The 15,318-nt window shown below is 40.7% G+C and overlaps 1 protein-coding gene across 1 annotated transcript in view; it reads left to right on the plus strand.

Moving 5' to 3' along the window:
- The window catches only part of RFC2 (replication factor C subunit 2), a 30,931-nt gene extending 16,703 nt beyond the window's left edge, over positions 1-14,228 (plus strand). Inside the window, exons 5-11 of the mRNA XM_073615040.1 lie at positions 4,069-4,170; positions 4,368-4,468; positions 4,572-4,729; positions 5,030-5,095; positions 5,177-5,257; positions 7,980-8,093; positions 14,035-14,228. Coding sequence (XP_073471141.1) covers positions 4,069-4,170; positions 4,368-4,468; positions 4,572-4,729; positions 5,030-5,095; positions 5,177-5,257; positions 7,980-8,093; positions 14,035-14,142 — 730 coding nt within the window. The 3' untranslated portion in view covers positions 14,143-14,228. The remainder of the gene's footprint in view (positions 1-4,068; positions 4,171-4,367; positions 4,469-4,571; positions 4,730-5,029; positions 5,096-5,176; positions 5,258-7,979; positions 8,094-14,034) is intronic.
- Positions 14,229-15,318: the final 1,090 nt, after the last annotated feature.

Genomic DNA, 15,318 nt, shown 5'->3' on the forward strand with positions numbered 1-15,318 from the left:
TACCTCAGCTCTTTGTTTTCGAGGATGCCCAGAAATAGGCACATATTTACACATATGGTGGACGTGCCCAGTAATCCAAACCTTCTGGAAGGAAGTCTTCGTGATTGCATCTAAAATATTTAAAAAAATAATACAACCAGATCCATATTTAACTTTACTTAATCTAAAACCGGAATGGTTAACACTCTCTCAATTCAAACTTATGATCCAACTAATAACGGCTGCAAAACAAACAGTGGCCAAGGCATGGAAATCTCCTACATTGGTACTAGCAGAATCAATTCACAGAATGAATAATACAATGTCCCATGCTAAGGTGGTAGCCATCGATCAAAATCAAATTCCAAAATTTGAAAAACTTTGGCATCCTTGGATAAAACAACAGTTCCTGTCAAACTTCAATGACTCTGTCCTGTTGCCATGGTAACAGATTAAATGACTTACAGAGACACCCATTCTAAGGCTTCAAAGAGAACTAAAAAGAATAATAAACTGATGAGCGGGACAACCTTGTGGACCATACCTCTACCTTTCAACCCTTTTTCTTCTTTCTCTTTCCTTTTCTCCACCTTACGATTAAAGCTCATTATCAGAATTTATTTGACCTATATACACTCTACTTGTAAACAATATGTATAGTAGGTATAAATCATTTAAATACCTACAATAGTAACTAAGGAAATGATATATATCTTTAATTTAGGTTTACGTGAACCCAATGTTTAATATTTGAAATTTCATGATATTTACCTATATAAACCCTACTGTAAAACAATGAGCTTACTTTATAGATCCTTGTAAACTTACTTTATGTATCTTTATAACATTGTATACTCAATAAACTTCTTTTGACAAGGAAAAATATACTGTAGATAAAGGTGTCTAACCACCTCAATACCAGGCACTTAACCCCCTTCCTGCCCAAGCCAATTTTCAGCTTTCAGCGCTGTCTCTGTTTAAATGACAATTGCGTAGTCATGGTACACTGTACCCAAACAGAATTTTTATCATTTTGTTCCCACAAATGGCTTTCTTTTAGTGGTATTGATCACCTCTGCTTTTTTTTTTTTTTTTTTTTTTTTTTGCTAAACAAATAAAGACCTAAAATTTTGAAAAAAAAAAGTTATTCTTTTTGTTTCTGTTATAAAATTTTGTAAATAAGTTAGTTTTCGTCGGCACTGATGGGCACTCATGGGTGGCACTGAAATGCTGCACTGATGGATACTTATGGGTGGCACTGATATGCAGCACTGGCAGGCATTGGGGATGGGCACTGATTGGCAGCTGCCTGGGCACTGGCATTTCCCTGGTGGTCTAGGGTGGCATACCTGGTGGTCCAGGGTGGTGCCAATTCCTGGCGGTCCTGGGTGGGCATCCGAGGGGGGGCTGCGCTGGTAAACAATCAGCACAGACCCCCCGTCAGAGTAGCTGATCGGCTCTCCTCTACTCGCGTCTGTCAGACATGAGTGAGGAAAAGCCAATCAACAGCTCTTCCTGTTCAAATGGTGATCAGTGATCCGTCAGAGGCTCTTTACTGAGATCGGTGTAGTGGTGTGTCTACCTGAGACACTGCACCACCGATCGCCGCGATGCACGCGTCGTTCTGGGTGGACGTCATATGACAGCCTCCCAAAACAAAAGCCGCGCCGTAATTTGATGGCCGGCGGGCGTGAGGTGGTTAAACATGTGTTGCATAAATTTCAGAAGCATTTGTGCAAGCGGAATGAAATGTCATGGGAATTGTTTTAGGCGTTTAAAGAGGAGGTCCAGCCCCCCCGCGAAAAATTAAGTCAGCAGCTACTGACTTTTAATATTTGGACACTTGCGAACTTGTGCCACCGGAGGGGGGCAGGAGACAGACTTTTTTGAGTGGAACGCCGCTTTAACCACTTCCGGACTGCACAGATACTGTGGCAGGGTGGCCCAGCTGTGCGACACAATCTACCTGTACGTCGTTTTGTGCATGAGATACTGTGGGTGGGCGTGCACGCCCACTGCACGCCAGGGGTGCGTGTGCGGGGGTCCAGCAGACTCCACAGAGGCAGAACGGGTATCTGCCTATGTAAACGAGACTGATCCCTGTTCTGACAGACAACACAGATCGGCTGTTTCTACTGATCAGGAACAGTGATCTGTGTCCCAGTGAGCCCATCCCCCACACAGTTAGAACACACACCGAATCAATGCAGTTAACCCTTTGATCGCCCCTAGTGTTAACCCCTTCCCTGCCACTGTATTGGTGTCGCTGGACCCCAAAAAGTGTCACTTGGGGTCAGATTTGTCTGCCGCAATGTCGCAGTCCCTAAAAAAAAAAAAAAAAAAAAAATAAATAAATGAAAATGTAAAGTCCCTAAATTGCCCTTATTTTGTAGACACTATAACATATATATACCAAAAATATGTAGAAGAATACATATTGGCCTAAACTGATGAATAAATTGGTTTACTTTTTTTTCAAAATTGTCGCTTTTTTATTTTTTGCGCTATAAACAAAAAAAAAAACCACAGAGGTGATCAAATGCCACCAAAAAAAAGCTCTATTTGTGGGGAAAAAAGGACATCAATTTTCTTTGGGTACAACATCGCACGACTGCGCAATTGTCAGTTAAAGCGGCGCAATGCTGTGTCGCAAAAAAAGCCTGGTCATTAAGGGGGTAAATCCTTCTGGGGCTGAAGTGGTTAAAGTCAGTATTGTCAGCTACATCTAGCGCAGGGATATGCAATTAGCGGACCTCCAGCTGTTGCAGAACTACAAGTCCCATGAGGCATAGCAAGACCCTGACAGCCACAAGCATGACACCCAGAAGCAGAGGCATGATGGGACTTGTAGTTTTGCAACAGCTGGAGGTCCGCCAATTGCATATCCCTGATCTAGAGTATAGCTTTCTCATTGAGGCATTTCAGAAAATTCTACTGCATTATGGCCGCTAGATGGAGCTGACAACACAGGCATTCATCTCAGAAAAATTGCAGTGACATTTCATTCAGCTTGCATGACTGCATATAACATTCATGCAACGTTTTTTTTATAAACAAAGTGTCTATAAGAGCAAAGGAATAAATACAGTGCATCTGGAAAATATTCACAGCGCTTCACCTTTTTCCACATTTTGTTATGTTATAGCCTTATTCCAAAATTGATTAATATCATTATTTTTCCACAAAATTCTACAAACAATACCCCATAATGACAACGTGAAAGAAGTTTGTTTGAAATCTTTGCAAATTAATGAAAAAATCCCATGTACTTAAGTATTCATCACAGCCTTTGCTCAATACTTTGTTGAAGCACCATATACAGCCTCAAGTCTTTTTGTGTATGATGCTACAAGCTTGGAACACCTATTTTTGTCAGTTCCTCCCATTCTTCTTTGCAGGACCTCAAGCTTCATCAGGTTGGTTGGGGAGCATTGGTGCACAGCCATTTTCAGATCTCTCCAGAGATGTTCAAACGGGTTCAAGTCTGGGCTCTGGCTGGGACACTCAAGGACATTTAGAGTTGTGCCATAGCCATTCCTTTTCTTATCTTGGGTGTGTGCTTAGGGTTGAAGTCCTGTTGAAAGATAAACCTTCACCCCAGTCTGAGGTCCAGAGCCCTCTGGAGCCAGTTTTCATCAATGTCTCTGTACATTGATGCTGTCTTCTTTCCCTCGATCTTGACTAGTCTCCCAGTTTCTGCTGCTGAAAAACATCCCCACAGCATGATGCTGCCACCACCATGTTTCACTGTAGGGATGGTATTGGCCAGGTGATGAGCGGTGCCTGGTTTCCTCCAGACTGGACACTTGCCATTCAGGCCAAAGAGTTCAATCTTGGTTTCATCAGACTAGAGAATTTTATTTCTCTTAATTTTAGGAGAGGAGTCTGCACAATCGTGCAATACTTAGGGTAAGGTATGAGTTCAGCTTTAAGCAATAAGCTTATGTGGGTTTGTTTAGAATACCAGTTTAATGTCCACGTGGAATCCATTGAATAAAAATGCATGTTTGCAGGCAAGATATTTATTAATACTATTATTATTATTATTGTTATTATTATTATTATTATTATGATTTATGTTTGTCTTAGAGGCATTGATGTGGTGAGAAACAAGATCAAAATGTTTGCACAGCAAAAGGTTACACTTCCGAAAGGTCGGCATAAGATCATAATACTGGATGAAGCAGACAGGTGAGTACTTTTTTTTTTTTTTTGAAATGCCATCTTAAACTTTTTTTATTCCTTATTTTCATATGTCACAATTTTGTCATTTCACTGCTGGGTAAGCTGGTTTTGAGGTTTTGAAGTGATGTTAGTGCAGGCTATTGTCAGTCTCACTAGTGGGAATTCAAGTGTAATTTTTAATGTTGTATTTTCATATTCTGTAGCATGACAGATGGAGCACAACAAGCTTTAAGAAGAACTATGGAGATCTATTCCAAGACAACACGATTTGCTTTGGCTTGCAATGCATCGGATAAAATTATAGGCAAGTCCAATCTGTTTCCTGCATTCAGTGGCTAGTTGCAATCCCCCCGGTTCAAGGACTCCTGATTTTTCTATTTATTTATTTTTATTTATGTCTTTCCCAGAACCCATTCAATCTCGATGTGCTGTGCTTCGCTATACAAAGCTTACCGATTCGCAGGTTCTTGCAAGGCTAATGATCATCGTAGAGAAGGAGAAGGTTCAGTGCACAGATGATGGTCTTGAAGCAATTGTGTTTACAGCACAAGGAGATATGAGACAGGTAGTTGCTGGACTTTGAAAATGTGGTGATCAATTATTGATATTTCTCTCAATCGTTCTCACTTTGTTTTTGTGCAATTGAGCTTCATTATCGGAGCGAAGGAAGAACGATTTGCGTAGTCTGGTAGAATTTGCTTGGTGGGGGGAATACTAGTTTCTTTGAGCTGCTTTAGGTGCATTGGGGCATTTCTCTAATATTTTTTCCTTTTTACTAAAGGTTCATGCCAGTCTATTTTGTTTTAATATTTGGAAATGCACCCTTTTGCTTTTGACAATACTTGCTGTTTTTCTTTCCTTCCAGGCTTTAAATAATGTGCAATCTACACATGCTGGCTTTGGGTATGTGAACAGTACAAATGTGTTTAAGGCAAGTGTTCTTTTGTTCAGTACTGTCAGTTTGTGCTAGGTACTGTAGCCACCTGCCTCTAAAATGTATTTTATCTTTTAGGTTTGTGATGAACCACATCCACTGTTGGTGAAAGAAATGTTACAGCACTGTGTGAATGCAAACATTGATGAAGCATACAAGGTTTGTATTCTAGAAATGTGTTATTTTACTTAACCAGTTGAGGACATTAGGTGGTGCTATACATGCACAAAAAAAGTTACTACAACAGGCTGGGAGGGCAGTGGTTAAGTAATATGGTTGGGCGGATGCTCCGTTATCCTGGGTGGATGTCGCATGATGTCCTCCCACTTGTGCGCCTCGTGTGTGTGGTCTGTGACCTGCTGTGTCTGGTACAACACAGATCGTTGTACTGGGCAGCTATGCATGGCACTTGTACCTTATGATTGCTGTTACCAATCCTAGTGATCAGATGTAAGTTGTAAACCATGGCTTGTCAATCATAGCCATTGTGTACTATTGTGATTGGTGACAATGATCACAAGGCCAATAACGGGCCTGTACCATGTGATGGCTGTGTCCAATCACCGCTATCACAATGGTACATGAATGGATGCCATTCACAATGTAAAAATGATTGCTTATTTCAGTGATGATCACTGAAATAAGCAATCATAGTTTAAAAACTGCTGATCACCTCCCAAAGCAGTACAGTGTCACTATGGGGACTGCACTGCTCTGGTGACAGTATGGGGTTTAAGTGGTTGTACCTAAAGCTTTAAAAATTTGCAGCTAGTTATTCTTTTGTAGAAGTGATTGTGTATAGCCACATTCCAGTGTTATGTATTTCCAAATGCCTCTTTTTCAAGATCCTGAATCCGGGGTTAATTGCACAGTGCTGGTTGGGATGCAGCAGAAGCTCAGAAGGAGACACACTGGGATGTTTTATTAGCCTTGTAAGACAGTGTTACGCATACAGGGTTAACTGCACAGTGCTGGTTGGGATGCAGTAGAAACTCTGAAGATTAACAGCGCTTAATGCTGCCCGGGAGGGTGACCTACCAACCCCTGTTGGAATCTTGGAGAAACACTGCAAACAAATGTTTGTATTTACTGCTTTCAGGTGAGCGTTGAAGCTAAAGGGAGTGGGACACGCATGGTGTTGGTGATTGGTTTTAGGGAGCTTTGGAGTATCATCCCACCGATGTCACTCATTTATTCTCACTTCACAATGGGGCAACTTGTCAGACGACTTGGCCGCCTGACAAGTCGCGCTCCATTTAGTGCAATGGAACCGTTCTAATCGGAGCGACTTAAGTCGTTCTGAATTAGGAGAAAGTTCCTGCACTACTTGGGGGTGACTTCGGAGCAGCCTGCTATTAAAGAAGTCGCGCTGAAGTTGCGCTGTATGGGGCAGCTTCAGAATTGGAAGACTTTGAAGCCGCCCCAATTTGAACCGAGCCTTGAAGACTGTTTTCCACTTATGTTTTGGTGGACTTTATGTAAATACAAGATGCCATCGGGAGTTGTGTGCATGCACAACGCCTGTTCAGACAGAGCGCTGCTAATAGTTTTTCAGGTTTCTTCTAGTAACACTTGTGTATGATTAATTTTCTTCTACCGTCTTCCTTTTAGATTTAACAAAACCATATAATATGAGGTCACATCTAAACACTTTCAAATTGTATTTAATCAGGCAGGCCCTTGCAATACATAGTTGGTAAATCTAAAATTGAACAAGAAAATTGTATAATGTGTAGCCAAATTTAGGCAGTTATTCCACTGCATAGCTTGATGTCATCTGCAAGGACTGAAATTTTACTTTTAACCCCAGACTAATTATGTGTGTGTGTGTGTGTGTGTGTGTGTGTGTGTCATTTTTACACTGATTGGTTGTAGAATTTGGAAAGTCTTTTTTGATGTGTGTGTTCGTGTTAAGGAAAATTCATGAAAATGCACAATTAGGTTTTTTTATTGATTTAGTATATTATTGGTCATTCTCAAGTAACCAATCAGCATTGATAGCCTAATAGGATTTTGTAATGGAGAGGTATATTTTTAGCTTTCCCTAGCCTTAAGCCGACCATACATGGATTGAAATTCTTCAGGGACCAGTATGGGCACCCTGATTGTACACAAGTTGATGTGTACAACCTCTTCCTGAACAATTAGTGCCGCAGACTATAAACCTGCAATACTAATCAAGCAATCTTCTTTCCTTCCACGTGTGTGGTGTGTTCTTCCTTTTTTTTTTTTTTTTCTTCTATCTATACTCACAAAAGTGAGTACACCCCTAAGTGAAAATGTTCAAATTGGGCCCAAAGTGTCAATATTTTGTGTGGCCACCATTATTTTCCAGCACGGCCTCAACCCCCTCGGGCATGGAGTTCACCAGAGCTTCACAGGTTGCCACTGGAGTCCTCTTCCACTCCTCTATGACGACATCACTGAGCTGGAGGATGTTAGAGACCTTGCGCTCCTCCACCTTCCATTTGAGGATGTCCCACAGATGCTCAATAGGGTTTAAGTCTGGAGACATGCTTGGCCAGTCCATCACCTTTTATCCTCAGCTTCTTTAGCAAGGCAAAGGTTGTCTTAGAGGTGTGGTTGGGGTCATTATGTTGAAATGCTGCCCTGCGGGCCAGTCTCCGAAGGGACTCTTTTGTTGCCAGTGGTTTAGACATCAATGGCTGTGTGAGTTATTTTGAGGGGTCAGGAAATTTACACTGTTATACAAGCTGTACACTCATTACTTTACATTGTAGCAAAGTGTCATTCCTTCAGTTTTATCACATGAAGATATAATAAAATATTTACAAATATGTGAGGGGTGTACTCTTGTGAGATTAGGTGTGTGTATAGTATATTATATTCTTTTGTGATTTAAATGTTTCAATTATTGCAGATAGTGGCTCATCTATGGAAACTAGGTTACTCCCCAGAAGACATCATCAGCATTATCTTTCGTGTGTGCAAGACTTTCCAGATGCCCGAATATCTCAAGCTGGAATTTATCAAGGTAAATTTAACTGGTGCTATTAGGTAATCTTTCTAATCTTTTTGTTGAGGAAGAAAACACAAGCCTAATTCTGCATGTTAGGGGCACAAAAAACAAGTGTGAGATGCTTTTATCTTGACAGCACCAAAGGGATGCTAAGACAAAGAAGAAGGATTATCTGGAAAAGAATGATGCCAGTGGTTGCCTCCATAACAGTAAAATTCATATAATCTTTTCTAGGCATAAGGTAGTCCTACTTAAGTTTGTATGTATCTCATTTCCAGGATTAATTGTAGCAGTCATTAAAGGTAAAATACCCCTTCATCTTGAGTTATTGATACTAAGGTCAGTGAAATTTACAGAAATAGAAGCAAGATTGGGTGGGACTTTGCATGTATCATGTAGGGTTTTTTGAGAGAGAGAGAGAGAATTAAAAGCACTGTTGCAGTGTAAATTATCCAGGGTGTTATCCTGGCTGAGGAATCTGAAAAGTCGGCCTACACGTTTTTGCTGGATGACCTGCTTCATCAGGGTCTCAGATTATAGGATCATTTTTATATATGTATACACTGCAATGATGCATAAAAATATATTCTTGACAACAGCATTGTTTTTGCATATTAGCTGATTTACAAATTACCAGTGATATTAATTTAGATTATGATCCAATAAATCTATCAAAAGCATAAGAGCATAATGAGACCCCTTTTATACACTGCGACAAAACATGGCGAAAGAGAGGGTTGTCCTAAAAAGCATATTGCATATATAACCCATATAATGAGGGTATAGAGTTCAACCACCCACGAAACAAGAATATAATGTGTGTGTGTGTGTATATAGTTTAAGATGTTGATAACCAACTCGATGGAGGTTTAGCCTGCGGAATAGCTGCGTGCCTCACTGGCTAGAGAGGTGTTGTCAGAAGTTAATGGTAACTTGTGTGATTGGGATTGAGCTAATTATATCTAAAGAGAGGCTAAGTATTAGGGAATGCGTGTAGGAAAGAGGGGGAGGAAGGAAGGGAAAACAAAAGCAGAGGTGTGAGGGTGGAGGTGGGGGAGTTTGTGAACACAGGGAAGGGAATGGGGGGGGTCTGAGGAGGGGAAAGGAAACTACTCACCTTAGAGAAAAGACATGAATAATCATGCAAATAACCAGAGTGGGACTGGGGAGATGGATGAGGTCACTTAAATGGAGCCTTTTTTAAGTCTGTATGGGAATCAATTAGAGGTCGACCGATATGGGTTTTTCTCAGGCCGATGCCGATATTTAGAAATCCCGATGGCCGATATATGATGCCGATATATTTGGACTTTGGAGCGGTGTATACCGCTGCTCCACCACTCCTGCCCATTGAAATGAATGCGCACCGCTGTCAAAGTGCCTGCAAAGCGTTTCGGCAGCGGCGCTTTAGGGGCGCATTTAACCCCTTCCTCGGCCGCTAGCTGGGTTATAAGCACCCGGCTAGCAGCCGAATAGCGCCGCTAAAATGACGGTAAAGCGCCGCTAAAACTAGCAGCATTTTACCATCAACGCATGCCCGCTCCAGTGTGCAAGCAACCTTAAGGGCCCTTTCACACTGGGGTGGCGGCGGCGGTAAAGCGCCGCTATTGTAAGCGGCACTTTACCGTCGGTATTCGGCCGCTAGCGGGGCGGTTTTACCCCCGCTAGCGGCCGAGAAAGGGTTAAAAAGCGGCTCTGCAGAGGCGCTTTGCTGGCGGTATAACCGCGCTGTCCCATTGATTTCAGTGGGCAGGAGCGGTGAAGGAGCGGTATATACTCAGCTCCTTCACCACTCCGAAGATGCTGCTAGCAGGACTTTTTTTTCCCGTCCTGCTAGCGCACCGCTCCAGTATGAAAGCCCCGAGGACTTTCACACTGGAGAGACAGCAGCGGCCCTTTCGGGTCGGTTTGCAGGTGCTATTAATAGCGCCTGCAAACCGCCCTAGTGTGAAAGGGCCCTAAGTAATAAGTGATGCAGAAAATTTCTTACATTTATTAAACAAAACAAACCTCCAATCAGTTCGCTTGTATGTATAATTTAGATAACAAAAAAAAACTGTCTCTTAAATATTAAATACACAAAAACAGGTAATCAAAAACTTTTGGACAAAAAAAAATGGGCTAACTTTACTGCTTAGTTTTTTTTTTTTTTTTTTCATTAGTGTATTTAAAAAAAAAAAAAAAATTGAATTTGGAAGACCGCTTTGCAAATACCGTGTGACATAAAATATTGCAAAAACTGCTATTTTATTCCCTAGGGTCTCTGCTAAAAAAAATATATATGATGTTTGGGGGTTCTAAGTGATTTTCTAGCAGAAAATACAGGATTTTTACCTGTAAGCAACAAGTGTCAGAAAAGATTTAGTCTTTAAATGGTTAAACTGAGAACTCCTCCACACTGAGTTCAGCTCATTGATAAAAGAACCTGAAGAGATACAATGTATCTTCTTATCAGATTTGGCAGGCTGCCCAGAGGAGGAGAGAAGAAAACTTCAGGCAACTTGCATTGACTTCTATTACAGAAGTCATTTGCAAGACATGCTGAAGTTATAATCGGCCTTTTTTTATCAGCACAATCAGCCGATGCCGATTAAGTAAACGCCAAATATCGGCCAATATATCGGTCGACCTCTAGAATCAATAATGGACCCATCAGAAGATAAAATGATAGTGTCATTAGAGAAAACAGAAATAAGATTGCAAGCATTGGTGAACACCACATGAAATGTAATAATCGTGCAGAGGCACAGAGCATTGCAGCAATATACACATAATTGCTTACATGGGTCCCGGTGCTTCTGGACAAACAGCCTGTCTACACCTCAGTGTGGATGGTCACCTACACTATGTCTACCATAAACGTGTGTGTGTGTTCTATCTATCTATATATAATCTCTCTATCCAGGAGGGGTGGGCAAATCCCTGAGGCCGACCCCTGGATCGAAGGTCCGGCGTGGCCTTAAGGATCTGGAGGGGTGGGAGCGGGCTCATCTCCTCATTGAGGCGCCAGATATGGGGTGTGGTTTCCTAAGAGCAGTGCACCCCCCCCCCCCCCAATGCCAAGGGTCCACTTCCAGGTGCTGTTCACCGCCAGATCACAGGTGCGGCGGATAATCCCGACGCCATGATGGAGGTTGAGAGGAGGAACCCAAATTCAGCACGGCTTCGGCAGTGACGCGTACCAAAGCTGCGTCACGGGTGCTCTGCATTCCACCTGGTAGACAGGTACCGGAAGCCGCGTCACCTCCAGTTTGGATGGAGAGGGAATATCAGCCGAGGTATCGCCTCTGTGAGGTTACAGGGAAGGAGGGGGAATGATGGCAATAGCCAAAACACCTCCATGCAAACACAGGCAGGCCATAACCATCGAAGTTGGAACAAAGGTCAAAGATATTGTGAACTTACAAGAAAATGAGAAAAGCAAAATAGATCAATGGCATAAAAATGTAAACTGACATAGAGTGGTTTATAAAGTTGGACAGATTTGTATTGAAAACAGTTATTTCTTAGGAGGCAGAGCCCAAATATAGCTAGCGACTTTCTCACTTTATATACTCCTAAACCCAGAGATGTCGCAGCACATTTACACGGCAGGTCAAGATTACCTGTGTAAATAAAAATAGTCTTAGTTACAAAGAAATATATGTTTATGATGTATGACGTTGCTAATCTCCCCAATCCCACTCTGGTTAGAGATTGGGAGTAATTTGAATGAGAATTCATGTAGTGGTGTGTGTGGGTTTTTTTTTGTTTTTTTTTTTTGTTTTTTTTTTTTACTCTAAGGTGAGTATTTTCCTTCCCCTTTCGACTTCCTCCCCTCCCAGTCCCACCTTTTTTTTTTTTTTTTTTTTTTTTTTTTTTTTTTTTTTCCTCTTTGTTTCCCCCTCCTTTCCCCTTCTTTCCTTCACCCCTCCTTTTTTTCTTTTCCTCTCCAATTGCCTTCTCTCCCTCTTCACTTCTTTCTCCCCCTACCCCACCTCCACCCTCACCCTTCCACCTCTCCCTTTTTGTTCTCCTTTTTCGTTTTTGTTTTCCTTTCCTCCCCCTCTTTCCTATATGCATTCCCTAATACTTAGCCTTTCTCTTTAGTTATATTAATTGGCTCAATCCCGATCACACAAGTTACCATTAACTTCTGGGAACACCTCTCTAGCCAGTGAGATGTGCAGCTAATCCCCATGGGCTCCCCAGGCTAAACCTCCATAGACTTAGTTATCTACAGTGTGATAATATAATTTCTTGTTTTGTGGGTGGTTGAAATCTATACCCTCATTATATGGGTTATATATGCAATATGCTTTTTAGGACAACCCTCTTCCTCCTTTTCCCATGTTTTGTCAGTGTATAAAACTTTTGATAGATTTATTGGATCATAATCTGGCAATTTGTAAATCGGCTAATATGCAAAAACAATGCTGTTGTCAATAATATATATGCATTATCCCAGTGTCTAAATTTTATATAAAAATGATCCTATAATCCGAGGCCCTGATGAAGCAGGTCATCCCGCAAAATGCATAGGCTGACTTTTCGGATTCCTCAGCCAGGATTACACCCTGGATAAGTTACACTGTAACTGTGCTTTTAAAGTTTGTTTTTTCAATGTTTTAACTCATTTCATGTATATATGTTACATAAAATTTTGTGTATTTTCTTTTTAAATCTCCTTGCTTTGTCCATGTTCTTTAAAAACCCTACATGATGCATGCAAAGTCCCACCCAATCTTGCTTCTATTTCTGTACATGCTTTTTCGGGATGGTATTCATGTAGGGTTTAATCATCTCACATTTGCACCCCGCACCCTTTTACTACATAAGGTCAGTGAAATGCTGCCTCAGATGGTAGTTATGGAGGCGGTACTGAGGCTGGAGTGTTTACCAGACATTATGATATGGAACCTGTTAACCGTGCAGGATCAGCGTCGCTGAAGAAGGGTCTTTTTTTAAATGAGCTGAAGCTTTGTAGCATGATTACCTATTTCAGTCGACCCTCACGTTGCACCATTACATTACATGATTTTGTTAGTTTTTGTTGGTCAGATTAAAAAAAAAAATGATACAGAATTCTGAAGTGGGAGCGGCAAGCTTTTCTTTAAATTTTGACCAATACTAAAAAGTTACCATTATTGGACTCCTTATGAAAATGCTCGTTGGCTAGATTTCCGTGTTTACCATATTTTAAGGTAGTATTAAACACTTTGATACATTTTGATGAAAATTTGCATTCCCCAGTAAATGTATTGATATTTTGTGTCAAAACTGCTGTGTCATGCTTCTTTAGCACCGCTTTCCCAAACTTGTTGGAGAAGGCATGCAATAACCATGTCACCTGGGGCCAGTCACAAAGGACTGCAGTCTTCAGCTGCTGCCAATCGGTTAGCTTGGAGAGGGGGAAGGGTGGCATGATTTGCTTTTCTCTTTAGGCTTCGGGCTGTGTATTTTGTGCAGACATGCACAGTGCAGGGACAATTGGCCAGAGGCATGTATGCAAGAGTGGTTCCCTAGGAACCTGCAATGCGGTGGAGCCTCCCTAAAAGGGTGAACCCTGCAGCAATGATTCAAGTGAAGCAGTATGCTGGTTGCTATAATAAAATTTTAGGGTTTAATAACATTTGGGAGTTGCTGACAATAAAAAAAATGAGTGAGGTCAGTTATGTGCATGCTTTTTTTCTGGGTCAGTGGATTATGAAGCAGATTTCTTCAAAGCAATTCTACATATTAGATGAAAGTTTGTTTACTAAAGTACTGAATCATAAACCATTGCGTGGTTTTTATTTTAACTGTGTGTGTGTGTGTGTGTGTGTGTGTGTGTGTGTGTGTGTGTGTGTGTGTTTTTTTTTTTTTTTTTTTTTTTTTTTTTTTTTTTTTTTTTTTTTTTTTTTGGTATCCTGACGCTGCATCCTGTTTGCAGCTACTGATTTTCTGTGAGAGCATTGACAGCTTTTATTTATTGCAGGAAATTGGCTACACACACATGAAAGTTACAGAGGGTGTAAATTCTCTTCTACAAATGGCTGGACTCCTTGCACGTCTGTGTCAGAAGACTGCAGTTTCCGCAAGCTAATGGATGTACTACTGTTATGTGATAAAAATTTCCCTGTAATTTTTTTTATATGTCTTATTGATAAAGGATATCTATTGAGGTCTAAAGGTGTGCATTTTGTTTTTTTTTCTGTTTACACTTACTGCTAGGTATTTACATTTGTGCCATATGTTCTGGTGTACCTGGGTTTTGTCATTTTATTGCGGTTTACTCCCTTTACTGCAGCTGTATGTTTAATGAGTGATGGACATTTTTTATTTCTGCAATGGAGTTTGTAAATAAAAATACAGAAATGACCTTCGGGTAGCCATTGTGCACACTGACATATGTGATTGAGCAAGCTCAGAACGCAGACAAAACCACGCCCATCGGAATGGCTGGAGCATGTCATCGTGGTAAACGCATGTGTAAACGTTGTTCGTTTGAAGCCAGTCCTTCCCTCTCATGTCCGAGTGAGAGGTGAGCTGCTTCCAAAGCTGTCAGTAATAAGTCCCCTTTCACACAAAAAAACTTCAAAGTTCACGAAAACCTATTTTGATTAAAATTAATGGTGGGGAACTCTTCCCGCTGTTTGAATCCCTCTTGTGGTGTTTGAACGAAAAAAAAAATGCATTATTTATGCCTTAGTCATATCCCATACATTTAGAGTAGAATTTACAAGAAATCTATTATAACAAATGTGCATATGTAACAAGAGTCTGTAGGCTGTGAGCAAACACATTTTTTCTTATTTTCCACCTGCTGCACTAAGCTTGAGATTTATTAATAAGCCATTTTTTTTATGTATGTATTTATTTTTAACATCAAACAATACTCTATCTGTAGTAATACATAAATAAAAGCTCAAAATAATTTTGAGTGTAAGAAAATCCAACTTCATTCTTCTCAGAAGATCATCTTTTTCCGCTACAATCTATAAATACAGAAAAAGACTGTTTAAGTCCAAACCAAACAATGAGTCATGTAATTATGAAAAAAAAAACAAGCCCTAGACTTTCATGGGACATTTTTAAACCATATAAAAACCCAGTTTTGTCATATCAGCTCTAATTAGTGACTGTATATTTGTGACAAACATGCTTTTTAAAATGTGTTTTGTCCAGGCTCACTGATTGGTAGACTTAAGAGCCAATTGTTGGCCAACCTTAATGGCCTATTCATACCACACATTACATTTTTGAAAGATTCCTTTAATTG

This window comes from Aquarana catesbeiana, linkage group LG02, assembly GCF_042186555.1.
Source record: "Aquarana catesbeiana isolate 2022-GZ linkage group LG02, ASM4218655v1, whole genome shotgun sequence".
Lineage (NCBI taxonomy): Eukaryota > Metazoa > Chordata > Amphibia > Anura > Ranidae > Aquarana > Aquarana catesbeiana.